The sequence below is a fragment of the Oryzias melastigma genome, linkage group LG11 (genome assembly GCF_002922805.2).
Source record: "Oryzias melastigma strain HK-1 linkage group LG11, ASM292280v2, whole genome shotgun sequence".
Taxonomy (NCBI): Eukaryota; Metazoa; Chordata; class Actinopteri; order Beloniformes; family Adrianichthyidae; genus Oryzias; species Oryzias melastigma.
Window position 1 is genome coordinate 18,342,549 of NC_050522.1, and position 22,353 is coordinate 18,364,901.

Genomic DNA, 22,353 nt, shown 5'->3' on the forward strand with positions numbered 1-22,353 from the left:
TTCAGGTTCTGTTGTGTCCACAGAGGCTGCAGGGGTCCTCTACACAGGTTTGGAGTTGGGGGTGGGGGTTGGCTCCGGTCCTTCTGGAGTCGCTTCGTCACTCCGTTGTTTGGCTGCTTCCAAAACAGACGGGATCTCTGAAGATCCTTGCTCTTCACCTCGCTCCTCAGGTTATCTCTGCAGGTCTTCGGGGGAAAGAAACGGACGCGTCCTTACGACCCCCCGGTCTCCTCCGAGCCCTCCGGCGGTGCCGGAGGCTCCTCTGCCGTGGGAGACTGAACTCCTCCCGGACCATCTGCACAAAGAGCCGAGGGTGAGCGAAAGCTGACCAATTATTTATGGAAGATTGTGGAAAGTAAAATGCATGAAATGAAAGTTAGTAAACGAGAGGTTTGGAGAAGAAAAACGAAAAGGTGAGAACTAATTTTGTCCTCATCTGTCAATCATAAAGCTACATCCACACAACCATGTGACGTGTGTGTTCGAGAAAGTTGGTTTTTGAACACGCGTCTCTACCCGATCAGTCCCTGCATGTGCAAACATTACGTCACTTCCTCTATGCGGCCAACATTGCAACAACTTTGTTTAGATTTGCTCACATAATTCGTATATTTTTTGCACATTTGATGTTACAATATTGTAAACCTCTGTGTTAAATCATTAAAATAAAATTATTGTAGCTAAAAAGATCATTTCCCCACAGTCCTGCCTTCTTAACAACTGTCCGAACCATTAAATTGTGAATAACTCAGGAGGACCTGATTGCAGACAAGATGGCGGCTGAAAATCTTTAGCCGGAAGCGGAAATCCTGCAAAATTTCAGAGTTGTAGTCGCTTTTATTAAACTTTTTAATAAGAATAAACGGCGTAGTGTTCAGGATTAGCTTAAAATGTGTCACAAAGAGGGTATATATATGATCAAAAGTTTTCATATTTGTAAAACTGTTAAGACGTTTACATCGGAGCTTTAGCTAGAGACCAATGTTTGACCGCAATTAACTTCAACCCTTTATGCGATCGTGAATCAGCTTATTCAGAGAAAGGCGTCAATATATAACACTTTATATTAGAAATGTGTTGCATATTGGTGACAAGCTGCTTAAAGTGTTGCATACTAGTGTAAAATCCTTCTCTGCTGATCAGCTAATTCACATTGTGTAAGGAGCTATGGTGAGTCAAAGAGAACTGACAAAGACACCTCAGATTTTAAAGGTTTAAAAGCCTGAAATGGAAAAAAAAATAAAAATAAAAAATAAAAACTAACTCTTAAGGCCGGTTTATACTTCAAAGTAATCGGTCATCACATCAACCATATCCAGCTTTATCGCGCGGCCTTGTTAAAAGTGTTGTCTGGTTTCGCTTGTGACTGTTCGCTATAACTGCAATGAATCTCTGAGTGGTGTTTATACTTTTCGATCATCTCCAGTGTTTATTTTTAATATGAAGAACATCTTGCTCAAACACTTGCTGCGTCTGCGCCCGCGCAGGTACATGAAAGGCAGAGAAGGAAGTGATGTGTTCCCCCACTGAACAGAGACAGGCAATACAAAGGTGAAAAAATAAAAAGAGGTGAATGAAGTTCTGGAATGCTGCAAGATATGAAATATAAGACATATCTTTCCAGTAACTTGCTCTATTTTCTGTCTAGTTGTAACTCTCTCTGTATCTGTGCGTGAAGTTCAGCATTTCCTATAACTTCTTCAGTGAACTTTTCATTACCTTCAGTGTTCAAAGACATTTTTCTGGACAATTTCCTCTTTAATTGCATAATCCCTGAAATAAATTTATGTTAAATGACGTGATGGGTCATGTCACCAGCAGGTGTCACATTCTGCAGCGACTGCGGTGATTCCGCTCCGATGCGACCACTGCGGGGCAAGCAGGTACGAATTGCTTTGAAGTATAAACCAGCTCTAAGGGTTGCCAGTCCTATTAGTTTTTTGGAGTATTTTTCTGTCAAAATGTGCGGAGTGGGTGTGAGCGGATCCAAATTTCCTTCTGATCAAGACAGTGGGTGATACCGATTGTTGATCTGATGGTGGTTCATGTAAACAGACATTCCGATAGTGTGTCAATACTGTGCTAAATTTTACGTCATGCATTGAGGGTATGGCGGTCTTTGGAGCCCGAACAAGACTGATCGGCTGCTCTCCACGAGTGAACCGTTTCTCAGAGCAGATCAGCAGATTCATATCTTTCATATCTGTGAGGGGGTCGGTCGGGAAGGCGGGGGGTGCTTGATACAGCGTGTGTTTCGGACCACAGTCCGTCCGGCTGGTGTGCACTAGTGAGCTGCCAAATTTAGGAAAACCGTGTCTCCCGTGAAAACTGTCTATCCGAGCGGCTTCAGGACGGTATGAGCCAACGGAGGCGGCTTTTGAATGCAGAGATGCTGCTCCGCGCACCGAAAAGTCATGAGAAACCGTGGAAAAAAATCACATGAATTCATGCTTCCAAACCATGCCCAGACAAAATAAAGACTGATGTTATTCCCACATATTTACGTGCAGCCAAGATGCACAATACTGCACAGATTTAGAAAATTATGAGCAAAGAGTCACTTAAAAATATTATTAATAAAAATTAAAGCACTATACATCATCTCGCTCTATACAGGATCTTTGTTTGTTTATAACGGAACTCGCTATTTCTTCTTCTACGGCTATTTTCGGCAGTTTAGACGCATGTCAAAATGATTTATTCCAATCAACCATGTGCTAGATGGAAACGTTTGTTACAATTGGATAAAGTTGTTCAGGGCCCGTGTGCACAAATCTATTCTAATCCGATCTTTGATCCGATCAAGGACATTTTGCACATGTAAACGCAGCAAATGATCCAGGTAATCAACAGCATATAAGGGAGGATTTCTGGAAAAGCAGCAGGAGGCCGGTCCTCGAGGCCTGGATTTGGACACCCCTGACTTTTCATTAGAATGTGTGTTGTTGAAGGCTGTGTGAACGTAGTTTAAAATAACTTCTAATCGGTTTTGTTATTAATTTGACGTTGGATGAAACTGCATGAGAACAAACACACACAACCAGCATGAAACTTAATAACTATCAGTGGTGAATAAATCCAAGCTGCCTTTTGGCCCCTGGAGTGAGCAGGTTACCTTTGAGGGAAAGCTCAGCCAGTTTCAGGGGGAGGTCTCCGGGGTTCACACCGGCCGGAGACCCCAGGATGTCCGGCAGAGCGTTCCTCCTCCCAGAGCGTCCCGAGGAGGCGAAATCCAGCACGGGCTCCACTTCTGTCATCTCAGGGCTGCTGCACACCAAACACAGAAACAACTTCAGAGCTTTCCCTTCTCTTTTCTATTAATAATGCAGCGTAACAGAGAACTACCAACATCAGGCGGTATAAATATTTCTGCCAAAAAAATGTCTTGCAGACTAAGTTCTGCTTTGACTGTACGGCCACAATGACCCAGAATGCATCAGCATGGAACAAACTGAGTAGGAGATAGTTTTACGTTCATGGATGTTCAGAACATGCATAAAATTCCAGTTTTCTTTGTCAAATGCTTTGTTTTTTGCAGAGAATCTGCATGACGGTGACATTTGGGGCAAATGTTGACTTTTGGATGATCCTACAGATTCTTTTTTTTTCAGTTGTCCCTGATGCTCACTCATCTTTTCAAATCTAACCTTTTCACATTTCCTAGCACTGGATTAGTTGTCAGCAGAGCTACAGTCTACGTTATTCAAAGAGAAAGAGAGAGAGAAAAAAAAAAAAGAGAAGAAGATTCCTAATCTGTTGAGAAATTTGAGCATCCAGAGAAATGATTCACGGCTGAGGATGTGTCTGTCTGGTCTCATGGCAACCAGCAGTTGGGGAGTCAGATCTGGGCTGCGCTCGGTGACAGGCAGAATTACATCCCTGTCTCACACTCGCATGAAAGCCCGCCGTTGCTATGGCAACAGTGCAGGAAAAGAAAGCACCACTGGCAGGTAAACATTCGACTCAAACGCGTTCTCCACGCGATCTGAGCCTCGCTCCTTCCTTTTGTTAAACAGCCGCGCCGTCCAGAGGGAGGGGGGGTAAATCCCATCTCACATACGAGCTGACATTAAGTTTGGATCTAAAAGTCTGCAGGTTTATCCTCGGGTATCAGAAGAAATGTAACCATCACTCCTTTTAACTGAATCACACACTGGTGGATTAAAGTGCCACTTTTCTCTCTTTTCTATTTTTGGAAATATATATATATTTTTTTTTTAAGTATTAACAAACGAAAAAGTATTTGTTTTTTTTCCAAATTCGAAGAAAGAACTTTAATCTCCTAAACCACCAAACAAGAAAATCCTGCAGAGAAGAACAGACACAAATAATTAATGCAGTGCTTACTTATTGACAAGGAAAACACGTTTGCTGAGTCTTATGTAAGCCCTGGATCCCTAAAACTTGATGAGTAAAAGATGGGATTTTATCTAACCCGCATGGAGAGCATACATAAAGAAAATACGCTTAAAATTGCATTTCTGAGTATTTTTTATCCAGATTGTTGTGAATCAGGAGCAGATGAAATAAGCTTGTAGTTGGACCACAAGCTCCCTTAACTGCTCCATTCTGATACATCCACTTACAGACAAATAGATCCGTGTACGTCTTCGTTTTCCTCGTCCTAAACAATGGTTGAAAGTAAACCAGTCCTGAAATTACTGATTTTTAACCTGTTACTTTACATCTTCCTGTTATTTGTTTTATTTTTGTAATCTATGTCCAAATGTCTTTATATGTTGTTCCTAATGGATCCCTGGCAATGGAAAACTTATGATTTAGTAATGTCTAATAGTCAGTATATGGTCTGAATGTTTTCAGATATATTTTAAAGTTTTAAAGTGATACTTGCTCCTATGAGATCCTTTGCTGTACGTTAAAAATGTCAAGAACAATGTGATTGTACAGCAAAAGAAAATTTGAGCATTTCTTAAAAAGAAACAGAAAACAAATCTAAACATTGTGTTATTGTAGTATTGTAGACACTTAAATATCAGTATTGGCAAAGATCGGCTATCGGCCACAGTTGCAGCGGAAATATCAAAAGAAATGACAACGGCCCATCCCTAGTTATGTAAGGGATAATACCCGACGAAGTGTGCGTTATGAGAAATTAACGCACGACGCGGAGGCCTAACCGTCCGACGCTTCGCGTCGGACGGTTGCCTCCGTGAAGTGCGTTAATTTCTCATAATGCACTCTTCGGAGGGTATTATCCCGCTTATACCATGGTCTTTACAAAATAAATAAACATTTAATCAATATTTAGTACTTTATTCTTGTTATTTCTTTGGTTTAGCTCATTTTTTCACAAAAAAGCGGACTATTTGATCCGTGATGCGGTTTGTTGTCACGGTGATATGGAACACGGCATGAAGCCTGAAGCCGTTACAGACCTCAGCTGCAGCGGTAAAGTGTCGCTGTTTTGAAAGAAAGACCCGGACAAATTAGGATATTTTTCTTCCTTTTCTGACGTTAATCCTTCAGTGAGCAGCTAGAACATATTCAGCTTCTGTCTGTGTTTCATTTCACGGCAGGTTCGTTCTTCTGAGCTGCTCTAAAATGAGAAACTCCCTCTTGTGGTGAAACAGAAGACTACACCTTTCATGTCGAGTGGTGTTTTATTAGAAGGAGAATAACTAATTTGTCAATATTAATTTACCTTACAAAAGGAGAGGAATATAAATGCTGGTCGCTACAATAAGTTGAATAAAGCATCAGTTCAGAGAGAAAGTTCATCCATTACTGCTTGTTTTGTCCAGACGATGAAGGAAAAATGTGTTTTAAAGAAGCCTGCGCAGTGATATCGAACGTTTGGTCTGTGTGACCGGAACTTCTTTTTTAGGTGTGCGTTATTACTGTGCATTATCACTTTTTAATGCACACCCAGCAGCCAATCAGAATCGAGTATTCACCCAGACCATGGTATAAAATCTGGTATTTTTACATCTATGACTCTCTGAATAGGTGTCCATTAATGTACATCGTCCCCATCAAATACATAAAAAATGATGACTAGGATTGCACAATATGAGGAAAACTTGCAATGTGCGATATTAGTTATATAGATATTGAGATGACGAAATGACTTCCAATACATGAACAACAAAAAAACGAAAACAAATAATATGCTGTATCTGTTTCACAGCAACAGTTTTATTTAAATAAAATTAAATCATACAGCAAGTTATCTTAAGGGAAGACGAGTTAGAACTTATCAAGGAAACAGCAAAGAATAATTGTCTACCTTTCTGGTAGTACTGGGAAAAACTAATATGGACAACAATTACATGACAATAAACTATGTCCTAGAAAATGACACGTTTCTGGATGTTAGCTAATAATCATAATGATCAAAAGATTATTGGAGTGGGAATTTTAGTAGATTCAGGAACTGGCAACCCCACTCCCAGCAAATATACTGTGTCTGCAGTTTTCCATTTCCACAAGTGGGTCAAATTTTATAAGAGATGCTCAGCTCTTAAAAATATCATTTTATCCAATTTGTCTATGACATTTCCACCATGTTTAATTTCCTTTTTTCTAACTGTCAGGCTTTTATGTGCAGGTTTTACCACACAAAAATAAAATATACTATAAGCTTTTATTTGCTAGAACTGTTGACAAATTGAAGATATTTCACAAAATGTTAAATTATTATCACAGGATTGTTCAAATGTTTCAGTGACATCACTCACTTTCTCTTAAAAGTCACTAACATTTTTCTCTTTGTTGTGTTTCTCAGAACCATCCGGTTGCGTTCACGCAGAGGTCTCAGTCTCAGATTAACCGCTCCGCCGTCGCAGGAGCGAGCTTTAATCCTGAATATTAATCCAGCTTTTCCTCAGAGGACCTAAATGTCAGAGCTGCTCTTTGTTCTGGATCAGAGGGCAGATGAAGATGCTCATGTGAGCAGAGGCATCTGGCTCCAACGGAGCAGCTGATGGTCTATGAAAAACCGTAGAAATGAGGGAAACATCTTTTTTTTGTCTCCTGGCAGTGTTCAGCCTCCGGAGAGCTGACCGTGAACTGCTTATCCAGGTAATATAGTGTGTGGAGCAGCAACTGACGTGTCCTCCGTCCTGAAGCATCGGCATCCGAATCAGCCGCCGGTCTCATCATAATTACAGCATCTGGTAACTTTGATTAAGCTGCTGGATTAAACACTGACCCATCATGTGAACAGGTTTATTTAGCTTTAATCCAACAACAGGTTAGAGGGGATTATCTTGTCAACCAAATTGACCTACATTCTTCAACACGCGTGCCGGCTCAGCCAGGCAGCGAAAACAAACTGCAGTTAGGTTATGCAACGCGGTTATGTTATGAAAGTGCCGCGAGGGGCGAGCTCGCCGCCGGAGTTCAGGGAGGGAACCGCGCTGATAAAACTGAAGACTTTCAGACGTGGTTTTTCCAGCATCTTTTTCTGCAGCTGCACGCTGATCCGGAGCGGTGCTGGTTCCTGACATTTGACCTGCGTTCTTTAAAGAAAAGCCTTTTCAAAGCAGGAGAGCTGATGACAGAAAGATCCAGAAGACGCTTACTGACTCTGACATCTTCCCTACAACATAAAATGAAGACAAAAACATGTCCTGGGATGGCTTGAAAGCCCCCAAATTCAACTTTTAGTTTCTATAAACACTTGCTGATTCCATTAAAAGCAGACTCCATGACCTTATCCTCTCTTTGAAGTCAGATTCAGCGAGCATCATAGAACTGCTCGCTCAAAGGAAATTTAGTCACAAAACAGCTACAAAGTAAGCGGTATTCTATGAAGTCAAAACAGAGAATCATCACTGCTACTGTATGTATATACACACACACACACACACATATATATACAATATATATATATATATATATATATATATACATATATATACATACACACATATATATACATACATATACCATATACATATACAGTCTCGAAAACTCCTCACCATGCATGGAGGGTGCCATCCCAAATCCAGCATCCTGAGACTGTACTAGCCACAAGGAATGAAGCCGAGGACTAGTGAGCATGGAAGCCACTATCCAGGATGAAACATCCATGGAGGACAGAGCCTCATGGGAGGACAAGCCCCTGCATGGGATGTACCACCAGACCATAACTGAAGTGGTTGATATCAAGAAGTCCTACCAATGGCTAGAGAGGGCTGGCCTGCAGGACAGCACAGAAGCGTTGATCCTGGCAGAACAGGAACAAGCCCTGAACACCAGAGAAATAGAGGCTCAGATTTACCACACCAGATAAGACCCAAGGTGTAGGCTGTGCAAAGAGGAAACAATCCAGCACATAACTGCAGGGTGTAAGATGCTGGCTGGGAAAGCATACATGGAGCTCCACAATAATATACAGAAACTGGCACAAAATATGGACTGGAAACCCCAAAGTCAAAATGGAAAATACCTCAGAAAGTGGTAGAGAATGAGAGAGCAAAGATCCTGTGGGACTTCCAGATACAGTTGATAGGATGGTGATGAAGAACCAACCAGACATAGTAGTGGTGGATAAAGAACAGAGGAAAGCAGTTGTGGTGGATGTGGCATTACCAAGCGATGGTAACATCAAGAAGAAGGAACATGAGAAACTGGAGAATTACCAGGGACTCAAAGAGGAACTGGAGAAAGCGTGGAAGGTGAAAGTGACAGTGGTACCCATGTTAATTAGAGAACTCGGGGCTGTAACCTCCAAACTGGAGGAGTGGCTACAGCAGATCCTTGAAAAGACCTCAGACATCTCAGTCCAGAAAAAAGCAGTGCAAGGAACGGATAAGATATGATACAATATGATTATATATATATATAAAACGCTCCTCTCACCCTCCGCAGGTGGTTTTCTCAGGTCCTAAATGCACCTTCAAGAACATACAAAAGTCCAAACATGCCAAAATGACCAGAGAAAAAGCAGCAATGAAAGTGTTGGTGGCCTTGATCTTTTCGTTTCTCCAAGAGAAACACTCTTTCTAGATTTCTAGATCATTGTTGATGGAGAAAAGGATGGTCGTTAACGGTCCGATCTTTTGTAGCAGTTCCTTTGGAGACCGTGGTTCATGTAGGGTTCAGAACAGCTCTATCACTCGGTGATAAACAAGTTTTAATTTCCTAGTAGTATTAGTGTCTCTTTAGCCTTTAAACACTTCCTGCAATAAAACTTTAAAAACCTGGATATTTTTGTGTGTCCAAAATAAACTTCCTGACAAAATGCTATGTAATAAAAATGAGTGAATCCAGGAGCTGCTGTTTGGTGATAGATAAAAGTGAGAACATACCCCCATCACTAAAGGACAGATGAGTAACAGGCAGAAACAGAAATGGCAGCTCTGGTACCTGCTTTTGAAGAGTGTCAAAGCACTCTCTATTCCCAACAGTGACAGGTTTGTCTGAGCCGAGCGGCCGGGTCATGTCAGCGCCCTGAAACTGACCTCTGTGCTGGTATTCATCAGTAAACCTCAACTCTGTCACACACTACATGGCAGGCTTTGCACCGCTGGTGGACGTTATATGAAACATTTGGTGGTGTGGGGAGATAACGGCCGGAAGTCTGACGCTGCAGTGGCTTCGTTGCTAAATGTAGAATCAAAAGAAATATATACATCCCCCGGTGGTAGTTTCCTTCACTAATGCAAAGACAGACGGCTCCTACACATAGTGTCCATTCGGAGCGTCTCGCCTTTGTGTTGCATCCCCCTCCCCTCCTGCAGTCAGGGTATTAGTCAGTCGGTAAGACTGTGGGGGCCGAGGCCAGAAAACCGCCAGCGAGGAACTACAGGAGGAACCATGTTAACACAGACACTAGAACTTTCAGATGAATAAATAATGCCGAGGATTAAGTCCCGCACTATTTTTAGTCCTCCTTACGCTGTGATAGCTCCCCGTCTTTCTTGCCAGCTTTTTCCTTGTTATCCCAAAGCTTAACATGCTCTGGCTGCCATGGAAACCGCACCATTGTTACACAGACAGCTATAAAGAGGAGGAGGAGAGCCAACAAGGAAAAAGCCCATCTTCTTGGGCATTTTTTTCTTTTTTTTCCTGCTTGTGGAGGTGTCTTTTGTCCCTGTTTGCCATCAGATTAGCTTTGAACAAACTGGAGTGTCAAAAAGCACAGAGATAAAATAAATCAAGTTTGAAAACACTGAATTACCAAACAATAAGTAAAATATTCCACCTAGAAATGTGTTTGCTCAGCAACAAGTGAGCAGAAGGTCATGCATATGTGCTGGAGAGGAAATCAAAGTGTGACTCAGAGATTCACATTCAAACAAACTGTTTCTTCTCCTTTTTCCTTTTTTTCTTTTTGCCAGAGCGACTGAGGGAAAGTGTGACAGAGGGGTGAAAGCGATCTAATGAGACAGTGTGATCACAGCGGCCTGTCAGATCTCGCAAACATCTCAGGAGGATTCGGTACTGCAGCTTCGTCTCACGGCGACTGACTGCTTCCACATTTCCCTAAACCAAATGAAAGCATCAGTACAGGCTTTCATTTTACGGGCATGTACTGAATGACTAAGATGGGTCCATTTTTAAGCAAAACACCTTTAAAGAGTTCGTGTTTTATGCTAGTACATTGGTTTACATCCCTTATTTGACTGTAAATAAATAGGAACATTTGCAAATCCCTTCATACCTTTGCGATAAGCAGGGAGCTAACAGAATTGTCAGACAAATTTCATCTTTTTGAACATCTAAAATCTAGGAGGTTAGTTCATGACATCATGGCTGACAGCACTGTTGGTCCTGAGGATGCAAACATCTAGGCAGGCCCTGTAACAGGATTAAAATATTTATGAGAAGAAAAAAAAGTGCACAAGAAGAGCACAGTTGTTGAGGACAGGAGTGAATCTGAAAGACCCACCAATGAAAATGGTGTTTTTGGTGCTTTTAACATGTACTTGCAGGATTTTTCTGATGATGGAGGGCATTTATAAAGAAAATTAAGCTTAAAATTCAATTTCTGAGTATTTCCTTTTTCAAATAAAAAATGCTGTAGGAAAAAGAATGTAGGTGTTGTGTAGAGGCTACACCGGCGGGCTAATAGCTCCCTGCTCCTCTCCATTCTGATGCATCCACTTGCAGACAAACTTGAAAGGTAATCCCACCCATAGATTTAAGAAAAATGAAAAAAAAAAAGAATTTGGAGCACTATGAAAAAAAAGAAGAATTTGGAGCACTTTTTGTTTGTTTGTTTTTATGCTTTAATAATGCTTAACTCTTTTCCATTGAAGCCAGGAGAGCCAGTCCTAGTGGTTACTAAGGATGACACAATTCTCAGTTAAAAACCAAACCATAAAACTGGATCATGGGCAAAGTAAATCGTTGCATCCCTTATACCATTATGCTTACGTTGACAGTGTCAAACAATAGTTTTATGCTAAATTTAAAAAGGATTTTGTATATATTGTTTTAACACATTACATCAGACTTAATGTGAGCCAATTGAAAGTTTTTCTTTCATTTTAGTTGCTTATAGCAATAGAATTTGTTATTTGGTAATACCCAAATAAAATATTAAACCGAATGTGACCAAACATTTGAGGTTTAAACCACCTTGTTTGGAAAGTGAATCGTTGCATCCCTAGTGTTTACATGGGGATATGTGTTGGCGCCAACTAAATCTGGTTTGAAATGTGTCTCATGGAGAAAGTGAGTGTTCACCATCAGCCAAGTTATGGGTGTTCTTTGGGGTGCAACATAAGCTAAATAAATCGAACTGCAAGTGTTTTTCCATTTGAAATGATAAAGCAACTGAAAAAAAGATTTGTTCCGTTTTGCCCCCCCACCATAAAAAAAAGCATCAGAATTAGAACAGGCTTTATTCACATTGTGACATGTTACCATGCACAAACAAAATTCCAGAAAGGGGGAATGAACAAAAAGAAAGGCACATAGCCAAATAATTTAAACATTAGATCAGTTAGAAAGTGTATTTGAATTTTTCCACTATGTTTTTTTTCTTTGTAACCGATCTCTTAAGTATTAATTTTACGTCTTTTGTTAATTTAGAATACAAAATTAAGCATTGAAATAAAATCATTCAAAGTTGAAAAGAGAATCCCTCCACTTGAGCAAACAGTGTGTAATGAGCTTTATGTGCAACAGTGTTGAACCATTAAATGAGATGAGGCCCACCAACAGCCCCATGCTGCCAAATATGAATTAGATTGGGCGGCTTTTCACGAGGGTCAAAGACAATAGAGGAGCGCAAGCTATTTACAGCCATTAACACACTTACCACACAACAGCAGAGTATAAATGGTGAGAGGAGCAGGCAGAGCCTCTGTGATGAAGAGCGGAAGATGACGAGCGGTAACAGGCTGTTTGAGGACATGTATGGTCTTATTTTAGCCAGTAATTCAGAGCGAGAGCTGACGCTCTTCCAAGTTAAGTAAGTTTAAGTTGCAGTGAGGGAAAGCAAATGGAGATAGTCTCATTAAAGGTTTTTTTTTCCTTTCAAATCTTTCAGTTTACAGTTTAAAACTGTTACATTATGGACTTCCACCACCAGATCCTCCATCTGTAATACATTATAATTTTTTCTATCATTTTATTTTATAAATTTTAATCTTACCTTACTTGTAAGAAGCAATTTACACCGGCTCCCCATTCATTCCAGTGTTTTTTTTTTTTGTTGTTTTTTTTTGTCTCCTTCTTGCTTTATTGGTTTAAAGCAGGAATGAGAAAACTTATAACTTATCTTTTATTCTGTGAACTCAGTCCCTGTGTATGAAGCATACATTTATTGATTATTTCAAAATAAATTTCTGAATTTGCAACCTCATACACCTTTTAATATCACTTCATGCCATTGTTTTCAGTTGGACACAAGTCATTGGAACAAACGCCTGATCAGAATAAAACTGTGCCATGTAAACATGCCATTCGGATACTCTGACCAAATCCGGCTCATTCAGATCAAGATTTACTTCAGATCGAGATATGTGGGTTATATTGATTGTTGATAGGATCTTGTTATGTGTAAACAATCCACACCGATCGTGTGTCATTATTACTGCGCTGAATTTTACGTCATGCATAGAGGGTGTGGCGCTCCAGAGACGTCTTCGGAGCGAGAACAGGTCCGATAGGCTGCTCTCCGCCAGTGAAGCGTTTCCCGTTTCTCAACAGGATTCATAACACTTATCAGCGCATCTTCTTGGCCTTCGTCTACTTAGTAACCGCATTGGCTTGGAGAATGCCAAAGGAGCAGAAAAAAGAAAAAAAGTGTTGTACTGAATGTTCGAAATTGGTAAGCGAAATATAAAGTTTGAATGGGTTAAATATCCGGACAATGATTGCAAAGCTTTGGACTTTCATTATTTTTTTCTCTCATTGCTTTGCGCCACTCTCATAATTCCTGGCCAATGATTAAATAGATCTTCAGTCACGTAGTTTTATTTACAAATTTAGATTCAGAGCAGAAACTTCCAGTTGATAATAGTCTGAATACAGACAAAACCCTAAGGGTTCAGGACCAATAAAGCGGAATCGGTCCAGACATACTGACTTTTCCAGTCTGAATACACCCAAAAGTTTAATTAAAAATATAAACTCCAAATAAACTCCGAAGATGTTCTCAATTGTTACACCCATTTTGTTCAAGAAAAAGAAATAGTAAGCTTTGGAACTTTATCAGAACATCAAAATCTGGAGTAAAACCGAGATTTTTTGGTTAAAATTATATTCAAAGAATACCTGTTAAATACTGAGCTCAGACTGAATTCAGAGGCTTTAACATCACTCTTTGTTAGCTGCTAATTCAATGGGGTTTAATGAAAAGGAATCATCTATTGACAAAAAGAAATGAAAGAAACTCAGTTTTGGATGATGTGGAGTTCTGGTTTGTAGCCTAAACCAGTTGATCAGCTTTAGCTGAAGCCTTTCTCTTGGTGGAATAGTGTTTGCTAGCTTACAGATGCTCATTTCCATTTATGTATACATTCCATAGGACTCTGTGTGACTTTATGTAAAAACTGTGTTCATCCCTCCCGAGTTAGAGTCTCTAATAATTGCAGGATTATAGAATAGGAGGATTTTTTTCAGACTGAAGTTATTCTATCTATCCTTCATAGAAGAAATTCCTTATAGGAATTAACATCATCCAATCATTCAATTTCCCAAACATTGTCCTCGGCCAAGACACATACTGTAACTCCACATTTCTCCAACACCTAAAATAGTTATGTGTTAGTAGTTTTGGGAAAAAAAGAATCAGAAATTTATGTATGTGTCTTTTTGAGTGGAGTAACAAAAGACGTGACATCTAAGATGCTGCTGTCACACGGCACAACTGCAAAAACTATATTTTAGAAATCCATGCAATCTTGCAAAGTAAAGCAGGATGTGAATCCCATGTGAATATCAAACTTATTTAAAATATTTCAGTTCTCTTGGGTAATAAAGTATGCAGACTCAGCTTGGTGACCTTGACCATATAGCCTCAGCTGTCAGCAGGAACACCTGTAAGGGGACTGAGTCTTGCATGCTGATGATCCGGCTGTTGAGTTCAGGTTGACATCATCTTTAGTTTTTAAGAAACAAGACTTATAAACTTTTGTCTGCACAGAAAGATTGCTTTTTTCCCCCACAATTTTCCAATTCCCATTTTTTCTAAGCATAGCTGATACTTTCAGGATTTAGATGCTATCTGTCAGCAGCAAGGTTGTGACAGTAAATCTGCTGTGTGCTGTGCAAATGTGACACTGTAGGACAACATGTACAGCGCGCATCAATATTTCATAGGGTCCCTTGTATGCACCAGTGCAACTGAGGCCAACGTGAAGCCCGAGGCTCTGTCTGAACTCTAAGGTGGTGTCAGCAGTGGGATACAGTGGTGATGCAGCACAGCTTTGGCATGCTGGCAACCACCATCAAGCTTCCTGAAGGCAACGCTGGCAAACGGGACATCAGCTGACATCTTGCCAGTTTTTGGGTTGCACCGCCCACACACAGAAGCAACACCATCCTGAGTCAGCAGAAGACCCAAGATCCTGTGTGGGATAGGAGCAGCTGACTAAACAGCTGAAATGGGGTCTGCTCAAACACATCAGCTGGATTTACGACCCGTATTGATGACAGTGTGAGAGACTATGACGTACAAATTGTGGCTTCACACAGGAGTGATCCAAGAGTTTCCAGATGCAAAAACTCTGATAGATTCTATTGTTCTTAAGTGGATCAATTGAGAAACATTTTTCATGGAAGCAGAATTAAGGTTATTCCAAATATCTAGAAATCCAACAAAAGGTTTACAGTACTTGCATTATTGGTTCACTGGCAGACTTTTGTCTTCTAGTCAAGAAAGAATATCCGTCCATCCATCATCAGAACCTGCTGAATCCCTTTTAGGGTCATTGCATGGGGCTTCTGGAACCAACACAGCTACTGTTGGGCAAAAATTGGGTTCATCCTAGACAGCTCGCCAGTCTGTCGGAAAACCTCACACAAACATTCACACCTAGGAACAAGTTAGAGATTTTATTCATTATGAACCATGATTTTTGAACTGTAAGAGGAAGCTGGAGTGCTCGGAGAAAACCCCCACATGCACATACAAACTCCACACAGTAAGGTCCCAGGTGGGATTTGAACCTCTCTCTGTGAGGCAAGAGAACTAACCACTGCAGCACAGTGCAGCCCCAAGAAAGAACATCTACTACTATGAAAGCTGATTTTGGTCTGGTGTCCTGACTGATCACCACAAATAACGCTGATATTATGGACAGCAACCCAGCAGATGATCTGGCTCTACTTCTCTTCAACTCAAACTTTTTGTCATGGTCAGAAGTTTGCAGATGACACCACCTTTGTGAATTGCTTATACAGTAGTAATTAAAATTTTAAGACACATTTTTTCAATATGTCGCTTAACAAATATTTATATTTGTCACAAATTGAATGTAATGCTGCTTTGAAGAAGACATTTTAGAGTATCCTAGTTTTGTTCGACCATAACTAGGATACTCTTTAGCTTTGTTCAAGTGAGTAAATGGACATAGACACATGTAAACACACGTAGACAGTGTTTCAGGCTTTCGCATTCAAAATTCTCACATTCACACATAGCTACGCAAGCTTCTGAGACTGTTTTTGGGCTCTACATACAACACGTGAGGCCAATGAAAGTTAAACTAGGTTGAACTTTAACCAATGAGGGACTTGGGTTTGATAGTGATGTATGGGTTCAGGCTCTTTTAATTTATGGAAGTAAATTTAAAAACTAAAATTTGATCATGAAGGAAAAAATAATAATTACAGTTTGTGCCTGAACTAAATTCTACGACACCAAGTCTTTCATATATCAGAATAGAGCCGAGAAAGAAAAAAACCTTTAACAAAATTTGCACCACTTTGACATTTCACACCAAACCTCTTCCAATTGTAGGAGGCAGATACATGCGCTTGTATCATGTAGCAACAGTCCAGAGTGAACACCATGGGCTAAGTGTGCGTTCAAGAATGCCCATAAAAGTCTGCTGTGCCAAATAGGGTATAGTTGTAGATTCAACAGATCTAATGGTGACTGATGAAATGACGTTCAGGTTTTCTATTTGCCAACTTCCTGAAGGACAGCCTTCTTGTGGTGGACATTTAATGAACTGTCTTAAAAGGCCCACAATGTGGACAAAAAGGGAATCTACCGTGCACTTAAAGAGAAAGTGAAGCAGGTGGTTCTATTGAATGCGTGGGTGCAGTCAAAGGAAAGCTGACCTGTGCAAAGACATCAATGTTCGCTGGCCATTTAATCATTCTGGAGAGCCTGACAGCAGCATGGATGACAACGACAACCACAATCTATCCCCATGGAGCCTGGCAGCAAGGCCTATTGAGTTACACTGCAACCCCATTGACTGTCTACTAACAGCGCTGCAGGAAAAAAAAAAACTCTCAAAGGTGGAGGTCAGAGCATTCTTAGAGGAAGAAATAAAAAGGTCTCCTCTGTTCTCAAGCTCATCGCCCGTCCTCCATAGCTCTGTAAAACACAGCAGCTGTCTCTCTGTCCTTTGCAGCAAGGCGCCGAAATAACCTACGACACGTTTTAATGGCAGAAAGATAAAAGCAACAGTGGGCAAATGGCAGCCGGCACATGGGTCATGAAAAAGGGCAATGGGCTTTACAGAGACAGCGGCTTGGCCTACATTTTTATAGGTCACCGGTCAATAGGGAGGAATAATGAATGACTAGCATTTCAACGGGCAAATTATTCTTTCATTCCCAAAGGGGAAAGGCTCACAATCAATAAAAATTCAATTCGGAGCCCAGCAGTGAAAATAGTAAGTGGCAGGTGACCCTTAACTGTCCTCCTTTTGTCTTTCTCCCCGCAAAGATACATTTTTGAGACTTAGAGGAGAAACATTGTTCTGATCTCAGTAAAAAAAAAAAAAAAAAAAACATTGACATACCTAAACCAACACAGTTAAAAGAACAATCACATGAAGAGAAGACAAGAATACAAAAACTGTTTTAGGGATAGTAAATGTAGGAAAATAAATTATATGTAACCAAATTAGAGGTGGCAAAATCATGAGACGTATTAATCATCTGGTATTTGAGTTTTTAAGAGAGGGACCTGGTTTCAGGCAACATGGCGCTCAAACACAAAAATAAACTCATCATTGAGTGGAAATGTCGCAACTGTAGTCGGAATTTGCATATCTGTACTAGAAGATACCAAACCCTAACTCCAACCCTAACCCAGTTCCAGTGTTTTTCTGGGAGAACTTTGGTCAAGGACGTCAAGCTCTGGCACCATCTTGGGGCCATGTTGTTGTCTGTGGCCAGGTCCTCTTGGTTTTTAAAACTAAAGTAAGTCATTTCATGCCATGTACACATTGGTCTCGGCAACTGGCTTTCAATGAAAAGTAAATCCCCGTAAACCCACATATGGTACTTCCATGTTCAAAACTAAGTCTACTGAACAGGCAATGACAGTTTGAACGCCAAACAGCAGAACTTTGACAAATCAGGGACTCGGACTTGGTAGTGATGTATGAGTAGGGTCCTTTTCAAAACAAGGAAGTGTCAGCCGGTTGAAAATGATCATGAATGGGAAATTAATAATTGTGGTTTGAGTCTGGATGGAAATATATGGCAAGTTTTTCTAATATCGGCATATATCCGTGAAAGAAAACACCTAGAGCAAGACTCACAAGATTTGAACTGCTTCAACACTTCGCAAGCAGCTCTAGTTCTAACCACTATTGTCTTGTATTCTCACTTAGTTTTATATACTTTTTTATTTTAATGATTGATTATATCAATAGTAAAGATCTGTTAAGTTAATTGGCCATTTGCAGGATAAAAAACACAACAGAAAATGCAAGCCCCACTTTTTTCAGTTTCAATTTCTATTTATTTGAAACTTTTTTCTATAGCAAACAAATATTTCAATATTCTGACAGTGTCCACCAGCTCTACAAGCCTTGTCAGGCAACATTATTACGGTAACCCTTTCAAAATACAAGTCAGATTACAACTAAATATGAATCAAACAGTCTAAACTTCTGCTAAAAAGCTAAACATAGCAGCTGGATTTGGGTTAAAAGGACACCGCACAGAACAGAAACCTCAATTTCTGGGTCATTGTTGTAATGATAAAAACACTGAGTTGCAGATTCAGTGTACTTTTAGTCACATGCTTCCCTTTCTCTGATAAAACGATACGTTTTTTCATTTCATATTTGAGATGACAAGCATCGAACAAGGTGTTTGAACCGCAAAGTTTCTCATTTTTAGAAAGAAAGATGGCGACAACCGCTGAAAAGAAAATGCTTTAAATTAGTTAAAAAAATAGTAGTAGGTCATGTGACCACAGGGCTATGATGTAAAATACTCCTGATAAACTGATGAAGACGCCTATGAACTGTATTTACCTTAAAACAAAGAGGAAGTGAAGAGAAGGATCACAAACTTGCACAGTGACACAATTTTTTATCAATCTTATCACCTCTTACTAAATGAGTGACGCTAAACTTCTCGGCAGTGACGGCGTCCCTAAGGATTACAGAGTTCATAGGTGAGCCTTCACCTGTTTGCTGATATCTGGCGCAGACTTTGTTCCTCGTAAATGATAAACATAAAGCATTAATGGGGCTTTCGAGGGGTTCTCCTGATAAAGGCTGAGCGGCGATCTATGTCTGACACCCCAGTGGCTCCGACATCAGAGTGGCTGAGAGGGAGGCGCTGGCATCATCTGCCCGCCCTCCGTGTTAACGCACAGCGACGGGAGGCCTGATTTCCAGAGAGCGCAGGCTGCAGGAGGAGAAGAGGCTGACGGAAGGTCGGATGAGTCACCCGAGGGGTGACAGAACGAAGCCGGCCGCCTGCGATGACGGCGGGAGCAGAGAACTCCACTTCCCACAGGATACTATAAAGCACAGTGGAGCTTGAGCATTACTACAAGTGACGGTGTTCCCATGACTGCTATGCTGCCGATGCGAGCAGAGACTGCACAAGCATCTCCAACCACTGCTGGATGTTTCAGCTTTAAATCCGTTTGGGTTGTTGCCTGATTAGATGTTTGAACCATGTCATCAGCTGACCTGCTGTTTTATTGTTGGCATCTTTGAAGGTAGTCGTCACCGCCTTAACTGGATGAAGCTATCAAACACCAGAAAACACATAAACTGGCAGTAAATAAGGCAGCATTGAATGAAAGCAATGCCCCTATTTAATCCCAATTCCATCAAGAAATCCCCTAGTGGTTATCCAAAGAACTGACTCGGTTCCACCTCCTTTCATTTTTAAACCAGCATTAAATGACCAGTAAGTTAAAAGCACAGGCCTAAAGATGACAGTTTGTAGAATTACCAGACTCTGGAATTGAACCTACAATCACCCAGTTTAGGGAAAAGCCCCCAAAATGTGAACCAATGAGATAGGCCTTAAAAAAAGTATATTGGACTGGGTAAAGCAAAATAATCATCCAAAGAGAAACACAAAGATGATAAAAAAATTGACTTTTTTTGAATAAGTGTCCATTAAAAATTTTAGAAAAAAAGCACTCTGAGGTCCTTTAAGACCCACTCTGATGAAAATTGTGTTTTTGGTTTCTCGTAGCATTTTTCTCATAATGGAGGACTAATATAAATTAATTTAAGATTAAAACTGCATTTCTGAGTATTTCTTTATTCAAATCATGTTGAATCAGGATTAGATGACAAAGCTTGAGTTTTTAAAGAGCAACTGGGCCAAAGTCTCCCTTCTCCACTGCATTTCAAATGCATCTTCTTACAGAAAAATAGATCCATTAACGTCCATTAAAGCTTGGTATTGTGACGTGCTGTAAGCTTGCAGGACAGAGTGTAAACAAAGAAGGAATGATGGGAAATAAGTTGATGCTAACTTCTGCACCACAATTCAGTGGCGAATTACTAATGAGCTCCTGCTGCTCTGCAGAAAATAGGTCTTAACCATTGTCCTATCCTAGGGATGTTTACATTAACAGTGGAGTCATCTGGACCCCATAAGACAGCACGAAGGTTAACAAAAAAAAAAAAACAGGCTTTTAATTTTGGCTAATTCAGCATAATCATAAATAAAAGACCACTGGGAACGTCTTATGATTAGCACCAAAGATGCATGTTTTAATCAGAGAGGGGGTATTCGCCATTGTCCCACTTGTTTTCCAAATCTCCTCCTCCTGATTACCTGAGTCAGGCCAGTCCTGATTACAGAAGCGGGAAGACTAGGGTGTTTGGAAAACACAGAAAAGTGAACCACCAGTTGTGCTTACATTTCAGAAGCTATTTTTTGGGTTTAGTTACAGTAATAGTTTATATTTACTTAGACTGTGTTTTATTTTACTATTAATATTGGATTTCTTTGTTGCTGTAATTATCATTTTATATAAACCATAATTTTTGAATATTTTCTCTAGAAACAATATATGCTTTTAATTTGTTAAGTAGCTTATGTGAAGAATAAAAAAAATACTACATAAACAACACAAATAAATAAAATTTAGCTGAATCACTGATGGATTAAATGTGGTTTTCCAGTCAGAAAATGTACAGATATGAGATTTAAATAAAAAATGAACTAATAACTACAAAATCAACAGAGTTAAATCTGCAGGTAACAACAACCTTGACTTACTTTCCATACCTGACATTGCACAACACGATTAACCGGGGAGCTCTCCCAAGATGACCTGTTTTTAAATCCCTCCTGACCGCTTCTCAACCACAAGAAGAACGAGCTTGGAAAAAACCCCACTTGTGCTTTTTCACCACCGAATCGTGTACGAAGCGCGTGAAGGTCACCGTTTCCACTCCTTTAATAAACCGGAGCCGTTAATCCAGCTGCCATGGAGCTCACCGCTGTGCGCCGGTGGCATTTACGCGCAGAACAGCTGATGGTGGGGCGACAGGTGCGGCTGCGCCCCAGCTTCACCTCCTCTCAGAAACCTGCTGTTTCAGGGGTTTCACCCGATCACAGTCTAAGTTTGCGCTTATTTAAATTTTGATTTTATAGATTTTACTGATTCCCGCCTCACTGACTGGAAAATGTTGCTTCTTTTCCCGCAGACATCCGTGCGCGCGTGTCCTACCTGTGGAGCGGAACAGGTGATGCAGAGGACGGACGCTCACCACCCGCAGAGGTGGGAAAAAAATCACAGGGTGCGGGTCCGAAGTTGGAGTTATCCGCCGCCTTCTGCAGGGAGGAGAGGCGCAGAAAGTGCGCAGCGTCACGGATGGATGCGGCGCGCTGGCACGGATGGGCTCAGCAGCACCGCCGGGTCCGCGCGCATCGGACCACGAGCTGTGACGTCTCAAAGACGCTCGAGCGCTTCGCTCTTGGCTCGTGATAGATTGTGTCAAGATGCACGTGCACAGCGCGGAAGACAAGCGAGTGGGGAAAATTTCAAAATAAAGCTCTGTTTTTGTCTAGTTATATTTATTATTTGTTGTGATTTTTTAACTACTTCAACTGAATTAAACACTTTACATGTTTACACTTTGAGAGGATTTCAATGGAAATCTAATCTTCATTTGAAAAATACATTTGTTTGTTTAAGTAATATTTACATTACACCTATTTTACAGTGAATGCTTTTTTTGGTCGATAAAAATGTATTTTTTCAAGTTTATCCTATATTTAAATTATAAAAAAAAATAATGTGATACTTTTCTGTGTTTCATCCAGACATTCATAACTCATCATAGGTTGCCTAGGCATATATTTTAATGCTTTTATTATTGTAGCTATTGTAGTTTTGTAACTATTGTAGTTTTAATATATATATACTTTTTGTTATTACTTTGACTTATTAACTAAAAGCATATATTTTAATGCTTTTATTATTGTAGTTTTGTAACTATTGTAGTTTTAATATATATATATATATATATA

The 22,353-nt window shown here is 40.3% G+C and overlaps 1 protein-coding gene across 5 annotated transcripts in view; it reads right to left on the minus strand.

Moving 5' to 3' along the window:
- Positions 1 to 6: 6 nt before the first annotated feature.
- pkib (protein kinase (cAMP-dependent, catalytic) inhibitor beta) overlaps positions 7 to 22,353 on the minus strand; it is a 29,926-nt gene continuing 7,579 nt past the window's right edge. For 2 of the 5 annotated variants that reach the window (XM_024296190.2, XM_024296207.2), the window contains exons 2-3: positions 3,116 to 3,267; positions 7 to 295 (exon numbers count right to left, since the gene is read on the minus strand). In XM_024296190.2, the coding sequence (XP_024151958.1) occupies positions 213 to 295; positions 3,116 to 3,267 (235 nt within the window). In that variant the 3' untranslated portion in view covers positions 7 to 212. Of the gene's footprint in view, positions 296 to 3,115; positions 3,268 to 21,096; positions 21,243 to 21,550; positions 21,685 to 22,353 lie in introns of those variants that run through there. The other 3 variants (XM_024296199.1, XM_024296215.1, XM_024296221.1) reach the window with 3 other exon arrangements.